Source organism: Crocodylus porosus, unplaced genomic scaffold, assembly GCF_001723895.1.
Source record: "Crocodylus porosus isolate Cpor-Errol unplaced genomic scaffold, CroPor_comp1, whole genome shotgun sequence".
Classification (NCBI taxonomy): domain Eukaryota; kingdom Metazoa; phylum Chordata; order Crocodylia; family Crocodylidae; genus Crocodylus; species Crocodylus porosus.
In genome coordinates this window covers 128,399,222-128,413,382 of record NW_017728943.1, presented here as the reverse complement: position 1 = coordinate 128,413,382, position 14,161 = coordinate 128,399,222, and the positions used below count along the sequence as shown (strand labels likewise).

Here is a 14,161-nt window from a genome sequence, read left to right as displayed (position 1 = left end):
GGGGGGATGGGGATGGGTGGGGCAGCAATTGGGGGACTGTGGGAGCAGGCGGTGTTGGCGCAGTCTCCCCATGGTCCCCTCCACCCTCCTCTAGCTCCCCCACCCCCTACTTACCAGCAGGAGCCCAGGTCTAATTCCCTGCAGGTGGCACTCTCCAGCCCTGTAATACCATTGCTTGCACTGGACACAGAATAGAAATCTAGTCAAGCTGACCAGAGGTCTATCTCCTGCCTAAAAATGTTCTGTTCTGCATAAAACAAAACACCCCCCAGTCTCCCCCCAGTATAAGCACAATATAGTTTTTACTGTGGTCAGGCACACACTTGGCCTCCAACATTTGCATGGAATAAGAGGTGCTGCAGTCTCCATAAAATACTCCACAGACTTTAATACCTTTCTATTGATATTATATTATTCTACTATACATTCAAGAGACCACATTGAGGAAAAAAAACAAGGCACTGTAACATTAAAAACTATGCTCCATATACTGTTCACTGATCCTGACACATGTTTGTGAGCAGTATTGCCTGATTTGAAAAATGGACATTCAAGTCCCACGTGTCAACAGAAATATGACAGAGTATGTAATTTGAAATATTTACATCTTTATTTTTATTCCAAGGGAACTTTCCTTTCATCTATACCAGTGATTCTCACCCTGTTCCACGAGATCCTTTTGTGCGGTACTGCCACACAATATTAGCGATGTTAGGTGTGCAAACACCTACACACGATTCACCCAATAAACCCTGAGATGTCAAAGAGGACTTCACAGCATCAAAAACATTCTGAGCACTTGTGATCTTTTTGAGTTCTTTGCAACGCAAGAATTTCTCTATTATTTTTCCATAGTCAAGAAACCAGTGAACGCTAAGAGCTGGCATTTCGGAGGACTGCCTTGAGTTTAATGAGGATGCCTTGAATCTAATGAGGTTGAAAACCACTGGTCTGTCCTATCAGCATATTATGATATTTAGGAATAAATACATGTACTAGACTTAGCATGTCTACCTGATCATTGATTATTTACATAAAACTAAACAATAAAGTATTGTTGATTATAGGCATAACCCAGAAAAGGACAGGGGGGAGAGGTTGTTAGTTTAGGTTATGTGAGATGTAGCTCAGATTAGAACGATAGTCATAGTGAGTAATGTTTTATATTTATGTTGCTTGGTGAATTTCTGCAGATGGTCTCCAATTTATCTTGGTGTTACTGAACCAACTATATTATGAATCAAATCACATCAAGGCAGACTGCAAAGGAAAGCAATCAGCAGCTTCAGATACTTTTGCATCTCAGCTTTAACATTATCATGGAATCATACAGAATCATCATGGTGATGCGCTATGCTGCTGTATAATGCACTATAGCAACGTAGTGATCATGTGAGTCTACATGTGACCAGCAGCTACTTTGCCTCAGTGGTGCGCTTCCTCATTTTTGTGCGCTGCTCTGGCATAGTAGGGGCTTAAAACTAACCATGTGCCGCAGTAACAAAGTTGTCGTAGGACGATGTGTAGATGTGCCCATTGGGAAGTAAGGCTGGAAGGGACCTCCAGGGGTTATCTAGTCTGACCCCCTGACTGAGGCAGGATCATCCCTATCCAAACTGTCCCTTACAACCATAAACTGTACATAAGACTACCATCAATCCTGACACAAAGACTTAACCCCTGAACCTGCCTCAGGTAAAGCAGGTGAACCATGACAGCCAATGTCCTGCTTCTATAAAAGGTTGTCAGTATATGCTCAAGAGATCCTGAAAGGGACCCATGCAACCCAGTAAAGACAATTTAATTCTATGAGGATTTTTCAGCAAGCCCTGAGTTAATGTTATTAATCAATTTGCATTGGCAGGGTCAGTGTGGATCAAGATGCACTCTTGCTTCATTTGTTCCCTTTGTTAGGAGCACTGAATGTATGGACCAAAATTTTCTATTATGTTCAAAATGTCTTTAAATATAGCAGGGCAGGTCCACACTTTAGGCCATGTGCAGACAAAACGAAAGGTGTGTGTGTATGACACTTTAAAGTGAGCTAAATGCTTTAGTACCATTTCAGTGGTGTTGGTGTTTGCATGCGTTGGAGGCATATTGCGTATTAATTCCAGGTGCTATAGGAAATTCAGGGGCATAATGCATCTTAAATGACTTGGGGCACAGCAAGCTAAAACTCCTTCAAGGAGTTTTAGTTTGCTGCCCCTACAGCCATGGAGCAAAGCACTGGGCCCCGTGCAGCTTCATGGCTCTACAGGAAGCCCATGCTGGCAGCTTGGCAGCAGCCCAGGAAAGCACACTCCTCCCAGGAAAAGCAGGGAGCCTCTGATCTTTTTTTTTGCTTTCCTCCCTGGAGCCTGCCTGCCTGAACTGCTCGGGGGCCTGATGCTTCCCTCCATGGCTGCGGTGCCACCCGGGTGCCTGTGGGTGGGAGCTGCCTTGCGGCGGGGGGGCCTGCTGCTGCTGTGGAGGGAAGCACCAGCCCCACCACAGCCCAGGGACTGCTCCACTGGCTTGTAGCTTGCCCTCCCCTCCCCACCGGAGTTAGAGGCAGGTAAGTCAGCAGGGTGGGTACATGACACAGGGGTTTAATCAGCCCTAAATTTGAAGCATTGTTTTTGAAAACACACTACTTCAATTTAAGGTCCCTGTTTTGTCTACACATACCCTTAAAGACAATGTGCTTCTGAGGTAGTTAGTCTCTAAGGTGCAACCCTTTCTTGGCTTCTGCCTGACTTCAAACTAATATGGCCAACTACCTCTCTCTAAATATGCCAAAGTATAAATTATAGTAGAAGGAATAATGCTTTAACTTGTACCATAAACATAATGTCCCTTTAAATACATGCTTAAGTCCCATTAAACTCAGTAGAAGAATGGAGGCCCAGAATATGAATTTAGAACATTCACTAAAAAAAAAAAAATCAACTTAGTTTTGTGATAAAACACCACTCACAGTTTCAGATACATCTGTATATAAAACCAATTATAAAATCAATGGTCTGTGAGGCAGATTTTTAATATTCTGCAAAAATTCAGTGGCATTTCTATATGTATGATAGCTACAGCCTGTGGCATTTAGAAAAAGTCTTGTTCCAAAAATAGCGCATCTTACAAAGTATGAGAAGAACAAAGAAGGGGAAGTGGGTGGCTGGCATGGTTACAGGGTGAAGTTATGGTTGTTGGTACCTTGACTGTTCATTTCTGTATTTTTAGATTATATTAAGTTCTTTTAAGTTTAAGTTTGACTCTGTATTTTCTGATTTTCTATATCTCTTCCCCCTCTTTCAATAAGCACATTTTTGATCTTAAATTATTTAAATGTGATTTCAACTTTACAGTTTACTGGCTTTTTTAAGTCTGGGTATTTTATCAATAAAATCATATCCAAACCTTTAAGACGATGTCAAAAATAGGAGTAGGATTTCCTTTAAATATATGTTCACATACAAACATATGTATATAAAAAAAAAAAAGGTAAAGTAAAACTGTCAATCATTCTTAGTAGCTATAGAGTGTCCAAAATAATGCTCGCTTCTGAAGGCAAGGATTTCACTAATCTCCAATATGTATTAACTTGATAATGCAAAACCACGCTCAGTTTCTCCTTTTTCCCTAATCTGTTTTAGGAGGCAAACGGTGCAGGAACCAATATACTGAGAAAAACATTGCCTGAGGTGGGTAGGCTCAAATATGATATACCAATAACTTCTATTGTTTTTCTCTCTTTTGAGTGTTGTCAAAAGTACAAACTTGACCTACTGTCTCCTCCAATACTGTGTAGTAAGCTAATTGTAATTCTTAACTCCAGAGTACATTTCCAAAACAATGGCTTGCGCCACTCTGCTTTTTTTCTGTGTCGGTTTTTTGACCCCGAGATCTCCCTGAGTCAAACCTGCCCCCCAACACTGCAAGGTAGCAGCACGAGGAACGCCTGCATATATGGTATGTGGTGCCACATTTCGCACTTCTGAGCTCATCTGGATGCAGCCAATTTGTCCAAATCCTGCAATGAGCTCATCTTGGGAAGATATTTGTTCCCACACAGACCCCAGCCTACTGCAACAGAAAATCAGCTTTCATCAAATTAGATGAGGCTCTATACATTTAAAGGGGGTTTGTCACTGGGAGTTCACTATAGGTTTCATTCCTCAAATTGCAGTTACATGACCCAAGGCTTCACTGAGTTGTGCTAAATGGTACATGCGCAATTTGAATATAAAACCCAACTGAGCCAGGGTGGTAGTCTGGTACTTTGTGCTGTTTTTTACAGTTGTGCAGGGCAAAGGAGGGTCAGGGCCCTAAAAGCTAAATCCAGTTCCATCTATTAGACATTTAAGTGGACTTAGGTGCCTAATTGATCCTATTCTACCCGTTTGATTCCTGAAAATGTATTCATGCATATATTTTTGTAACTAGGTGTCATCTTAGCCTTAAGATTAAGTTGCAAAAAAACAGCAAGAAGGAGGAGGGCCCATTTGCCTTTTGTATTATCAGTTTTTCATGGACTCAAGCAGAGTAGAATATGATTGCATATAGGTTTATTAGTCCATTTAAGTGCCTAATGGGTAGGCTGACCATAAGGAATTCCAGAACATCCAGGACACTGCCCCCAACCTTTTACAAGTCATTGGCATTGCTGCAAGCTGAGGTGAGGATGGGGTAGCATGGTGTGCTGGGCAGGCAGGCAATGGTGCCTGCCTGTCTGCCTGACTAGCATGTTGTGCCACACTGCACTGCTTTGCTTCTTCACTAGATTACACCCTGAGTCCTTGCATTTCCAGAATGCTCATTTTAACTCTCACTAGCTGGCCAGGACCAGCCTCTGAAATTCAAGACTGTCCTGGCTAAACTGGGACATATGGTCACCCTACTAATAGGAGATGTTTATAACACCTTTGAATAGGTGTAAGAAATGATGGAGAGTACAAGAAGAAAAATGCCCTTACTCAGGGCTTGTCAACGAGGGGTATGTGTACCCCTGGGGGTACTTGAGAAGGCCCTAGGGGGTACTCACAGGCAGGCGGGGACGGGGTGCCACCATGCACCATCCTGCACTGCCGTGCAGGTGCCACCCACCAGGCTGGACACAGGGGCGGGGGAATCTTGTATGCAGTGACTGCTGCCGCTCTGTGTCTGACCTCATGCTCTCCCCCACCTTGGCATCTGGCTGTGCACCCCCTGCTCGGCACCCGGGGTACACTGCCCTGTGTCCGGCTGCTGGGGGGTACAATGATCCAAAAAGGTTGAAAACCCCTACCCTACGTTATATATGTTTCATAGTCATAGAATCATAGAGAAATAGGGCTGGAAAGAACCTCCAGAGGTCATCTAGTCTGACCCCCCCCTGCCTGAGGCAGGATCATCCCTATCTAAACTGTGCCATACAGCCATAATCTAAATTGTACATAGGACTACCATCAACCTTGACACAAGATAGACCTAACACCCTAACCTGCCCCAGGTAAAGCAGGTGAACCATGACAGCCAATGTCCTGCTTCTATAAAAGGTTGTCAGTATATGCTCAAGAGATCCTGAAAGGGACCCATGCAACCCAGTAAAGATGATTTAGTTCTATGAGGATTTTTCAGCAAGCCCTGAGTTAATGTTATTAATCAATTTGCATTGGCAGGGTCAGTGTGGATCAAAATGCACTCTTGCTTCATTTGTTCCCTTTGTTAGGAGCACTGATTGTATGGACCAACATTTTCTATTATGTTTAAAATGTCTTTAAATATAGCAGGGCAGGTCTGCACTTTAGGCCATGTGCAGACAAAACGAAAGGTGTGTGTATATGACACTTTAAAGTGAGCTAAATGCTTTAGCACCATTTCAATGGTGTTGGTGTTTGCATGCGTTGGAGGCATATTGCATATTAATTCCAGGTGCTATAGGAAATTCAGGGGCATAATGCACCTTAAATGACTTGGGGCATAGTAAGCTTCGAGGAGTTTTAGTTTGCTGCCCCTACAGTCCGGCCGCCGGGGGATACAATGATCCAAAAAGTTTGAAAACACCTACTCTACGTTATATATGTTTCATAGTCATAGACTCATAGAGAAATAGGGCTGGAAAGGACCTCCAGAGGTCATCTAGTCTGACCTCCCTGCCTGAGGCAGGATCATTCCTATCCAAACTGTGCCATACAGCCATAATCTAAACTGTACATAAGACTACCACCAACCCTGACACAACATAGATCTAACACCCTAACCTGCCCCAGGTAAAGCAGGAAAACCACAGTAGCCTATGTCCTGTTTTTATAAAAGTCTGTCAGTATATACTCAAGAGATCCTGGAGAGAAGGCCATGCCCCCTGTTATAGAGGAAGGTATAATCCTCCATACCCCATACCAATATGACCATGGGGTAAAATTCCTTCCTGACCCCAAATAGGGCAATTGGTCTGACAATGAGCAGAGGGGCAAGACCCTCTAGCCAGGAATCTCTGACTTTGCTCCTAGCAGGGACATTGGGACACCCCAGCCAGCATTCAGTGCCTCTGGGAAGGTCTAAAGACACTTTGATACGTATAACAGAAAAGGGAAGTGGGCAACCAGCAAAGTCCAGAAGCATGGGAAATCAGAGGTATAATAATACCTCTTCTGGCTTCCCTGGTATTACAAATAATATTGTTATGGATTCTACTCTCAATTATATGCAGAACAGGACTTTTTTTAAGGTAAAAAGAGTCAGGATAGTGTATATGCCATTGGAATCTGGCCTAAAATATCTTTGCGGAATTTATGAACTGTGTGCTGGTGGGGTAAGAGGGAAACAAGAGGGAGACATATGGAATGAGAGCAACTCTTCTGATCCTTGATAAATCAAAGAGTACTGAGAGAATAAAAAGAGTAAAATTGAATCTTCTGGCAAATGGTCTGGAAACTGTAGTAAATAAATAGGTTTGATAAGGAAGAATAATCTTTATTATGGCTGTAGCTTTACAGCTGGTTGGCAAAATTATTAATTCAAAATTATACTCCATTTTACTGAAAGTTTTTGTACAGATTTCACTTCAACTCCAAATGTTCTATGTCATGAGCTGTCTGTCTCCAAAAACTTAGCTTTTCTTCCTTAACCTTTCTTTTTTTTTGTACTCTGGGTATGATTTATTATTTAACTCAGAAAAGGTGTTCTGGGACACATTTTGTATGAAAGGGTCTACAATGAATACTGTGAGAGCCTATTGCACTCCTTATCCTGTTTCTAACTTCAGGTATAGATTGATTTCACAAAAGGCAACAAATGCTTTACGAACCAGCTCAGCATACTTCTTAAATAACATGTCCAGCTTCTCCTCTGGTGTATTCATCTTGTTCAAGCTTTGCATCAGTAAGGTGGCTTCTTTACCTTAAAAAAGAAATAGAGAATTGTTAGCAAAGGAGGTTTGTACACAGCATGCTTTTAATAAAATAGGAGATTTGATGTTGAAAGCTAAAAGATTCTGTGATAAATGAAGTATCTTGGATCAAGGGAGGGTGATAACGTGGTTTTTTTTATATGGAAAAATGGTCTATAACTTGTTCCTATTCTAGAACTTAGCCATGTGCAGTTTTCTATTTATGAGAGTAGATTTTAAAAGGTAAAAATGCTTATAGGCACCTAATCCTCTGAAAGTCAGTGGGAGTTAATTGCCTTTGAAAATGTGCCTCCCTACAATTTACTGGGGAGAATATGGAACACCTGTTCAATGTTTTTTGTGAAGTGATTGAGTCTTATGCATAGTACTGAAATAGAGGTTTGCAAACTTGATTCTCAGGTGATACAATGGTGTGGATTTGGAAGCCAACTGAGAATTCCCTCTATAAATGTAAAGCTGGCACAGCCAACCACCATATCACCTTCTTCCAAAGCCAGAATTTAGTAGGGTATGGAAAGAACATGGTGGATGTAAGCTGAGCTGGGGATGAGTGGGACAGTACTCTGTCCCACTATACCAGCCTTTTGTAACCACATGCCAGTGCATTAATTCTACTCAGTTGAACTGGTCCATGCAATCAGTGAGTTCCTTGATCCCACTTGAGAAGCCTCGATGCAGAAGGGAATCAGGTCCTATATTATCAATAGAATTACATGTACATTCGCAGACTAATACCCATGTCTATCACTGAGATGAAGAACAGTATCTGGTGTTCCCTAGGCATGTCTACACAAGATGTCCACAGTAAAGTCTCAGCTTCTACATGTATGGCCCTATTAGACTGCAGTAAGCTAATAAATGCCACTGTAGGATAGTACTTGTAAAAGTAAACATTTGGAAAAGTAAACTTCGTTGCTAAGCATGAAAGAAGGATTTTTTTCACTTCCCTGTCTGACTCTGACATTGGACACCTCCATGGAAGAAGACAGCCTAATCTGCTCATCACAGAGCAACACTCTCACAAAAGGACTTTGAGATACCCAGGGGAATAAACTTCCTCCCTCTACCTCCCCTGTGCAAAATGAAGTTTATTTTTTATCTAGGTGGACTTCAACAATTTCTTAATTCTGCTCAGCCTGAAGAAGGGTGTATGTGCCTGAAAGCTTGCAAAGAAAGGATTTTTTTGCTACTATTTATTTGGCCTAATAGAAGATATTGGCTCTGACCCAAGAGCTTTGTGTATCCTATGGCAGTGTTACTTAGTGTATTGCAACACATATGTAGACACTGATTGGGCTGGCTGGGGCACGAAGGTGCTTCAGTGCAGGGACTGTCTACTGGCTAGCCCTTTGCTAGAGCACCCTCATACCTCAGCTAGCCACTCTGCAGCACTCTGAGCTGGGTTGGAGCAGCTCCAGGCTGACAGGTTGATCTAGTGTGGTCCGCTCAAGGTGCTGTGGTGCTGGGTGCACATGTAAACTTGCCTCCTGGGAGCAATAAACTCCTGTGCGACCTGTGCCAGAGTTTATTCAGTTGAGTTAACTGCATTTGTAGATGCGTTCCCTGTGTATCTTTTTGAGTCTGTATAAATTAGAACAAGATTAGGGCTGCTCTAATTTATGTCCAGATTGCCAAGTTCCCTCTAGGGGTCATGGACAATTAAGGATAATTGGAGCACAGCATATACCCCCATATTCCCCAGTATACTTCCTACACTAGATCCTGGGAAGGAAGTTACCCTCTTAGTCTGAAGTCAGGCAGCATTCAGGACAGAGTAGTACCTTCTTAGCTATCATAGATGTCACGTCTCTGTAGACCCAAATCTCTCATGATTATAGACTACAAGGCATAAAGAACATTATCCTTGCTGATGACACTGCTTCTTTTCATATCGCACTCCTGTGCTTTGTTCTCACACCCATCTGTTTCAGATTTTGAGACTCCCTGTACCTACAAATGAAGGGCACTTCTATAGACACATGCATGGGCCCCCTATCTGCCAGTATATTTATGACAGACCTAGAGTCTGCTTCCTATATGGCTGCCCCCTGGTACACCTAACATTCTCTAGGGTACCACCTTCCTCTTCCTTCTGCAGAGGACTGCCCAGCTATGCACCAGCTGAGGACCATCTTTACTCCATATCCACTTCCTTTGGGCAAAGTCCATTCTCCTGGGACCAAGATCTTTTACATCACCATACCACTACTGATGTAGAGCAATAGAAAATCAGGCCACACAAGTGCAAAATAGGTCTAAAATGCTACAGGCCAGGTGGAAAATCCTGATTTGTTAGTGCTTTACACTTACAAGGATACATAATTACACTAAATGGAAGATCATGGAAAGTCAGGCCCCTTTTTTAGGAATCAAAGCTCTTGGTCCTTATTCTTAGTTCCAGGTGCGTAAAGGCCCATCCTGTATATTTGATGTATAGTGTAGCCCAGGTACTTGGGTATATACCCTCCTTCTCCAATTGAAGGGGATTGTTAGCTGGCAGGTGTGCTGTGGTGGGAACTGCAGACCGCTCAGTTTCCCTCCATCCCTATAGATCCAGGCCAGGGCAGTCAGGGGACTTAACTATATACGCATTTATTTACATTAACTTATCACAAGGGAAAGGAACACGGATATAAACATATGTACAATGTGTGTGTGTGTGTGTGTGTGTATGTGTGTATGGTATCTAAACCAGTAACATAAACAATACTCTCTGGGTAAATGACATAAAACTTTATACCAGTGCTCCAGATATGGGTAAGTCACAGGTAAGCATCTGATCTGAAACAGATAAACCCCAAAGATAAACTCAATCCCAAGGGGAAACCCCAATGCCTTGGGCTTTTCCCAAGCCCTATATAGAAGCTGGTAACTTTAGTGGGGGGGCCCTCTCAGTGGGACCTCCCCTTTCAGAAGCCTTTAACTAACTGGGGGGGAGGGACTCCCCTCTCCTGTGGGAACCCTCTTTTCCCTGCAACTCACGGCTCCCAGGCATGGAGGATGGTCCTTGTCCTCTGCACCAGGCTGCTCTCTAGCAGGCAGTGGGCTTCAGGGGTGGGTTGCTGTCCCCTGGAACAGGGCTCCACTGTGTAGGGCTTCTGGGGCCTCTGGCTTGGCCCTATGTGCTGGCTCAGTAGCCCAATCACTGTCTGGCTGTCCAGACTTAATCTTTTGCTATGGATCAGAGGCCTGGGCTGCCTCGTGCAGCACCAGGCCTCATCCACTCTTGTACCCTCCATGCAGCCCCTCCTGCACCAAGCTCCAGTCTCATTCTGGGGGTTGAGGACCTGAGCTGCCCAAGCACTCCAAAGGTCCTACTCGGTGCACCGTCCTGTGCATCGTGTTTCTGGCTACATACCAGAGGTTGCAGACCTGAGCCGCCTTATGCAGCACCCAGGATCTGGATGCGGTGTGCTGTGCTGCACACCGAGAACCTAGCTGCTGGAGCTGTCCGCTGTTCCCCGCTGATGGAAGTCTTCAGGGGTGCTTCTGGGCTACTGCTTCACCCTGCTGAGCAGCTTTCCTCAGGTCTTTTAAGCCCCGCTCTCCTCTTTTCTCTCACCTAGATGTGTTTTCCTCATGCAGCTCCTTTTATATGCTCCAGGGCTCCGCCCCTGAAGTCTTCCAGACCTGAGTGTTGCAGTCCTCAATCGGGTCCATGGGGGGGACTCCTCTCCCCCTCCCCTCAGGAAAGGGGCATGACTGAACTCCTCTTGCTGCCTCCTGATTGGGGGATGAGCTCCACCAATCAAAACAGCAAGATTTCAGGCCTGGGACTCAACCCAAGCTCCAAAAGGCAAGCCTACTACAATAGTTTTTAGGGCTGTGCAAAGCTTTGGGTGGTGATTCGATTCGGAGGAGATTCAGCCCGATTCAGTGGCCAAATCTCTGAATCTGAATTGAATCAGGGGACCAATAAAAAGGTCTGAATTGATTCAAAGTTTTGATGATTTGGACAGTCCCCGGTGGCTGCAGTGGGGAGCTGCAGCCAGACTTGGAGCTGGTAAGTAGGAGGTGGGGGGGCTGGGGGAGGGGACCATGGGGGAACCCCAGCCCCTGTGACCCCCACTCCCCCAGACCCCCTGGCCTCCCTCCTTCAGTCCCCCAGCCCCACCATGGCTGCCCTGCCTGCCCCAGCTGCTGGTGCTTTAAAAAAAAGCCCAACTCACCAGGTGATGCTGGGCAGGGGGGGCAATCTCTTCTGCCCCCCACTATCCCACACTGCATGGGGGGCTCTGCATGATCACCCTGACCTCCCCACTCCTTCAGTCTTCCCCATGTCTGCCCTGCCTGGGCCACCTCTGGCTCTTTAAGGAGAAAAACCCTGGGACTCACTGCTCCTGTAGCAGCCTCAGGGCTTTAGGGGTTCATGAAGAACTGTGGGGCAGTGGGGATTGGGTGTTCTCATTTTTGGTTTTTTTCTTAAAGGGCCGGGGCCTTGGTGGGTGGGGCAGCCATGTGGGGGGGAGACTGGGGGATCAGGGTGGGGTCAGAGGGCTCATGCAGAGTCCTTCATGCAGTGTGGGGCAATGGGGATCACCCCTCTCCCACCCAGCAGCACCTAGTGAGTCGGGGCTTTTTTTCCCCCAAGTGCTGGGAGCTGGGGTGGGAGGGGCAGCCATTGCCAGGCTGGGAGAGCAGGTGGGGGATGGGCCTGGGTGATTCAGAGATTCAGAGATTTGACAGTAGCTAAATCTCCAAATCAGATTTGGCTGAATCAATTTGGGATAGTGATTCGAATCACCAAATCAAATCGCTATCCGCTGAATCGACCGAATCCGAATTCAAAGTGAATGCTAACCACTTCACACAGGCCTAATAGTTTTGTTACAGCATGCCATTGGCTTTGAGATCATGTTAATTTGAGAAACTCGAGGTCAAGTTATATCTAAGCAAGCTGAGTGTGGATGGTGAGTACATCATATACTAATTAAATGAAAAGATGACCTTCTTACTCTATAGTGGCTGCTGCACTGAAAGGATAAAAGACATGACACCAGGAAAAACAGAAGTGACTCTTTAGCTCAGGTAACCTACTGTTCTGCAGCCAACCACTCTATTTCTACTCCCAGGGTGTGTGCACAGAGGTAGCTTATAGATCTGTTACACATTGTTGAAGCAACTTCAGTGGTTTACTAGGTAAAATGAATCTCTGGGATGTCTGACTTCAACTAGGCAATGCATTTGTTTTGCAATTTCCTCCCAGTCAAGCTTAGTAATAAATTTAGCACAATAAACACTGTTTTGATTGTTTGTGAGGAGTTTTGGAGAAGGGATTTATTGAATTACTAGCTAATTGCCGATCAAGAATGACTGATTTCAGGGAGTGTTTACATGGCCCTCCCTTGTCCCCTGCTCATTCTTCAGGACTGGCTATGTAAAGACTCCCTCTGCTGCTGCCACCTCCTTTTCCAGCCTCTGACACTGGGACTTCCTCCCACCTCACCTCTCCTCCCTGCTCCCCTGCCTCCCTGCCACCTGGCCCTGACAACAGCAGCCACCATGACCCCCTACTTCACCTCCCCACCATGCCTGCCTGGGCCTGTGCAGTCTCCCTCCCTCCCTGCCACCTCCCTGTCCCTGCCAGCTGTTGTTGGGACCTCTTTCCTGCTCCCCTCCCTTCCTCCCTGCCACCCAACCCCAACAACAGCTGCTACCATGACCCCCTCTTCCCCTCCCTCTGCCCCACTCTCCTCCCTCTCTCTCTGCCCGCCGCCTCCCCTTCTCTGATGGCTGTTTTGGGGGGCATTGTGGATGGCTGGTGGAGAGATGCTGCCTCTGTGATCCCCGCTTTGCCCACAGGCAGGGAGATGTGGGGAAGCCCCACTGCTTGTGAGGCTGGGGCGTGTTCACTGCCTCCACAAACTTCCCTGGCAGCAGCTCAAACTTGGGCCCATGCAGCCAATCATTGCCCACTCTCTCAGTGGTGTATGCGCAGCTGGCTAAAAGTATTATGGACAGACAGACAGACAGACACACTATGCCCTTTGTTATATTAGAATAAACCAGTGATTGGATCTTCTTTTGCTAAAAAGACACCTCTCCACAACATGTCCTCCAATCCATAGTTTTCATACAGTTATGGGAGACAAAAATGTTGGATTGGGTGGTTTTGCCATATTAAAAGAACAAATGTGTATTTCAGGCTAAATGTATTTCTTGGGAAATTGTTTAAAAATGTGAACTAGTCAAAGGTTGCAAAACCAGCCACATTTGGTCACTAGTTTCACAGTTAGTAGGGTCAGAAGGGACCTGAGCAGATCATCAAGTCCGACCCCCTGCCATGGCAAGAAAGACTACTGGGGTCAAATGACTCTAGCAAGGTGACTGTCAAGCCTTCTCTTAAAGACCCCCAAGATAGGAGCGAACACCACTTCGCTTGGAAGTTGGTTCCAGATCCTAGCCGCCCTGACAGTGAAGTAGCGCCTCCTGATGTCTAACCTAAACCTACCCTCTGCCAGCTTGTGACCGTTATATCTAGTCACTCCTGGTAGTGCTCGGGGAAATGGGGACTCCCCCAATGCCTGCTGGTCCATTCTGACTAGTTTGTAACAGGCCACTAGATCCCCTCTCAGCCTTCTCTTGTGGAGGCTGAAAAGGTTCAGGTCCCATAGCCTCTCCTCGTAGGGCCTGCCCTGCTGCCCCTGCTTATGCGAGTGGCCCTCCTTTGGACCCTCTCCATGTTATCCACATCCCTCTTGAAGTGCGGCGCCCAGAACTGGACGCAGTACTCCAGCTGTGGCCTGACCAGTGTCGCATAGAGGGGGAGGATCACCTCCCTGGACCTGCTTGAGA

General features: G+C 45.6%; 1 protein-coding gene across 1 annotated transcript in view; it reads right to left on the bottom strand.

Annotated features, from left to right (window-relative positions):
• The window catches only part of TXLNB (taxilin beta), a 56,698-nt gene that overhangs the window by 36,139 nt on the left and 6,398 nt on the right, over positions 1-14,161 (bottom strand). Inside the window, exon 3 of the mRNA XM_019550165.1 lies at positions 7,265-7,356. Coding sequence (XP_019405710.1) covers positions 7,265-7,356 — 92 coding nt within the window. The remainder of the gene's footprint in view (positions 1-7,264; positions 7,357-14,161) is intronic.